Source organism: Antennarius striatus, chromosome 3 (assembly GCF_040054535.1).
Source record: "Antennarius striatus isolate MH-2024 chromosome 3, ASM4005453v1, whole genome shotgun sequence".
Lineage (NCBI taxonomy): Eukaryota > Metazoa > Chordata > Actinopteri > Lophiiformes > Antennariidae > Antennarius > Antennarius striatus.
In genome coordinates, this window is record NC_090778.1 from 18,309,251 (window position 1) to 18,313,327 (window position 4,077).

General features: G+C 41.3%; 1 protein-coding gene across 2 annotated transcripts; it reads left to right on the forward strand.

Moving 5' to 3' along the window:
* The first annotated feature begins 487 nt into the window (after positions 1 to 487).
* On the forward strand, positions 488 to 3,162 carry gdnfb (glial cell derived neurotrophic factor b). 2 transcript variants are annotated; one of them, XR_011035100.1, is made up of 3 exons: positions 488 to 722; positions 1,909 to 3,014; positions 3,098 to 3,134. XR_011035100.1 is itself a non-coding variant. In XM_068311950.1 (2 exons), exons 1-2 carry the CDS (start codon positions 488 to 490, stop codon positions 2,466 to 2,468), a joined length of 795 nt encoding a protein of 264 aa, XP_068168051.1. In that variant the 3' UTR covers positions 2,469 to 3,162. The 2 variants fall into 2 exon arrangements, 1 of the variants encoding a protein (XP_068168051.1); XM_068311950.1 differs by having other exon boundaries at positions 1,909 to 3,162.
* Positions 3,163 to 4,077: the final 915 nt, after the last annotated feature.

Consider the following 4,077-nt stretch of genomic DNA (forward strand, 5'->3'; position numbering starts at 1 on the left):
GGGTGGAGACAGGAGGAAACAGAGGGTGGCCCATCACACGTCACCGCCACTCTACACCTCTCCCTCTCCTCATGGCTCGGTCAGGATTGATGGTGTGTGGAGATGAACGGCAGTCACCGCGTTGTGAACCCACGGGTGGGTCTGATCTCTCCCAGTGAACGTTGTCCCCGAGGCGTTGTTGGATTCGACAGATCGCCAACAACTTCATAGTGAATTCTACGTGTTCTGGCACTTCTTCTTTTCTTTTTTTTTGTTTTGTTTTGTTTGTCACTGGATATTGCGCCAAACCGCGCAGCGCCTGCCAGCTGACATGAGCGATAAGGCGCAGCCGTGCAGCCAATAATATTTTGATCCTGTATTTCCAGTGGCAGGAACGGGCGCCCTGACCGAGTATTAGACGTCTTCAATATGCTGTTCAACGAGTTTACCAGGTGATACCTGTTGATTCTGCATCGCGTCATGTTCTGGCGTCGGACTGAAGCGGACAATGAAGTTATGGGATAGCCTGACCACTTGTTTGATTCTGCTGAGCGCCGTGTACGGCAGCTCGCTGATCCGGAGCCCACGGCAGTCCACGGCCGCCGAGAGCAGCGGGCGCGCCGCAGAGACTCCTCTGGAGCTGCCGCCTCTCCAGATGAGCCTGGCCGTCTCCACGTCGGACATCAGGAGCACCGAGGAGGACACGCAGGACTGGGAAGAGGCGCTGGCTGGAGGAGAAGAATGTACGTGCTTGTGGTTCGTACGGAGTGCCTTCATAGCCAGGAACTGTGCGTCATTTGAACGCAGCAGGCTTGTGCAATTTTGCAGTTGTTTTTATGTGTCTCTTTAAAAAAAAATAGAACAAGCGAATAGTAAAATTCATACCAAAATGACAAACAAACAAACAAACAAACAAAAGTTGGATTTCACATTTGGAGTGAATGATCAGATTACTGAAACATTTTGCAGTGCTTTCTGAATTTGGCCTCTACTGCTGGTAGACCTGCCTTTCAAAAAAAAAAAAAGCTTGAGTTTTTTTTTGTTATTTTCTTCATTTCCTACTTTTTCCAGAGTTTACCAAAACTTTCAACATGCGTAATAGTTAATAGTTAAATTATGAAAGGCTTTATAGGTTAGCGTCTAAAAGTTATGTCTTACTAGTCCAGTTATTTTCAGTGAGAATGTCACTCACTACTTTACCTCCACCAAGACATAAGGATCCTCTTTTAATTCAGTCCAGCTTTAATCCAAAATGAATATGACAACTTTTTAATGACCTGGATCTGGATTTGTATCAAATTAGACCCAATTAATTATTAACTACCCAATACGACTGATTTGTCTTGCGTTATAAGGTTTTATCTAATAATGATTTAATAACTAAATAAGAATCCTGGATTTTCCTTTTCATCAAGACCCATACCAGGGTGAAATAGGGTCTTTTCTGGCTCAAGGCCATCATCCCACCAAGTTTTGTTTTTGTTTTGTTTTTTTAATAATTCTGCTGATGAGCAAACAAACCAAAAAAAAAACACTCAGGTCAATACAGCAGAAAGGATAAAGAAATGTAACAAATCTTCAAGTGAGAAACAGGGACAGCATTTTGCTGGAAAAATCCACTCAGTGATTTGTTTTTGTTCTCACGGTAGTTGAGTTATCTTTAATCCATCAAGTTTAGTTAAACATGCAACTCTCAGGTACTTAAATAAAGATGGAATCCATTTGTTTGATCCTTGGGTGAATAATTCCAGTTCATGGAAACCTTCTGCAGAAAGAAAGCAATGTGTAGCATCTCCACTTTTACATGTAACACGTCTGAGTCAACTCTCCATCTGGTCAATAGCAAGACTAATGTGTTCAAGTGAAACAATGTGTGTGTGTCTGTAAGACGTCCTTTGTGAGAGTGTCATTTCTCTTTCTGTTCCTCAGACACCATGGAGGAGTTGCCGTTATCTGAGTTAGAAGACGTGATGGACTTCATCAAAGTGACCATCAGTAGAATACAGCACTCCTCATCCACAGTGTCCACATCTACCTCCTCCTCTGTATCCAAAGAAAACTTGAGCAGCAAGACTCGACAAAGAAGGGATCGAAAGAAGCAGGTGATCCAGCAGCAAGGTAAAGAAGGAAGAGGAGGAGCTAGAGGGGGGAGGACAGGGAGGAAGGTTCAGGGAAGACAAAGTAGTCGACGAGGACAAGGGTGTGCGCTCAAACAGATCCATCTCAATGTGTCAGACCTGGGTCTGGGCTACCGCTCCGGTGAGGAAATGATATTCAAGTACTGCTCTGGACCCTGCAGGAAGTCTGAGACCAATTACGACAAAATCCTTTACAACCTCGCTCACAGCAGGAGGCTTTCTCCCAAAGACAGGCCCGCTCAGGCCTGCTGTCGGCCAATAGCGTTTGACGATGACCTCTCGTTTCTTGATGACAATCTTGTCTACCACACTGTGAGGAAGCATTCAGCCAAGAAATGTGGCTGTGTGTAGCGAGTGTGTGCTGTTGGCAGGCATTGTTCTCATCCTGCATTCCACTTAGAAGTATGATGTGTTTGTTTTCTGATTTTTCTCCATCTGAAGTCTTAATGTGTGGTTGTGCTGAGTCCATCAGTAAATATGGAGAGTCTGATTTAGAATTTAGAATGGTTTCACTGATGCTCAAGCACACCCATAATCCTAGTACTCCTAAAAGAATACTAATAATGAATATTCTTATTATATCCTATACTTTCATCGCTCCCCTTAAAGAAACAACATATTTCAGACAGTACTGTATGTCATTTAAATTTATTTGCACTTCCTTTCAACTCAGTCTATACTACATTTAGCAGTCACTTACAGCCATAGATTGGGTTCATGTTAGTCCGTCACACTTCTGAAGTACCGCAGTGCACTGGTGTTGTGCCCGGAGTGTCCCCCGCCTCACGCCCTATGCCGCCGAGATAGGCTCCGGCTCCCCGTGACTCGCTGCGGCGGATACAGCGGTGGTAATCTGAAGATAGAACAAATGGAACAGAAAAAAATATGAAGAACCTGGTGAGAAAGTAGCAAGAGTGAAATGAAGATTGGTAAATAAGGAACCCTGAAAAAAAATTATTAACACAAGATTATATTCTTAGGAGTTTAGCACCCCCCCCCAATCATCCCTGGAGAAGCCTCTGTCAACTGTATAACACATCTCATGGAAAAGGTACATATATGAAATGTATTTATGAAGTCTTGAATTTATTAACTTATTAATATTTATTTGTTTTTATTAAATAAATGATTGTTATTTATTACTGTAATGTCATATCACAGTGTGCCAAAGGTTCAAAGAAGCCTATGAGTTATTTCCATTTAAAAGCAGTAAAAATTAATTAGTTCATGTTAGAAAATCTTCTTGTATTTAAAGGTGTCCTGTGAAGTATTCTCGTATACAACATCCTGTTTTATTTCAAATCAAGAAAATATGTGTATTCATACACAAATGTCAGTCCTCAAAAAACACTTGCAAAGGTTTTTTTAAAAATAAATCCTAAAATCATGTGCTATACATTTCCAAAAATGTGTGTCCCATCATCTGTGTGGTCCTGTGAATGTGCATATCCCCAAATAACAAGTGAACCAGCTGTCAAAAATGCCAATAGCAAAAATAAAAATAAGGCAGTCAGAGACTGTAACATCCCGCGACACCCCTGAATTCAAAATTCTACCCTGACCTACTTTCATAATGGTTGCAGCAATTAATTCTATATTGTACTATCGAGTGTGACATTGACCTAGTTTTCCTAAGGTGAAGGTCATCATTAAATGTGTGTGCCTCTGGCTTCCTGAAAAATTTGTTTTGTGATTATATCTCATCGGATTTCAGAGATGTGTACCTAAAAAGTTATTAAAGTGAAAATCTAACCTTGACAGTTTTTAAATGTCAAGGTTGTGATCTATTTTTCATCCCCTTGACTCCCTGAATATAATACATTTTGTTTCATCTTTCTATCTTATCCAGTTCCTGAGATATGTCCAAAAAATGTACAAAAGTTGAAATTTGACCTTGACCTAGTTTTCTCAAGGTCAAGGTCATCATCTCATTTTCATCCCCTTTGCCACCAGAGAAATG

What these genes read in the sequence shown, in the direction of transcription:
- gdnfb (XM_068311950.1), top strand. Translation starts at nt 488, where the DNA reads ATGAAGTTATGGGATAGCCTGACCACTTGTTTGATTCTGCTGAGCGCC. An exon ending in GCTGGCTGGAGGAGAAGAAT is followed by an intron (nt 723 to 1,908) that starts GTACGTGCTTGT and finishes TCTGTTCCTCAG; the next exon opens with ACACCATGGAGGAGTTGCCG.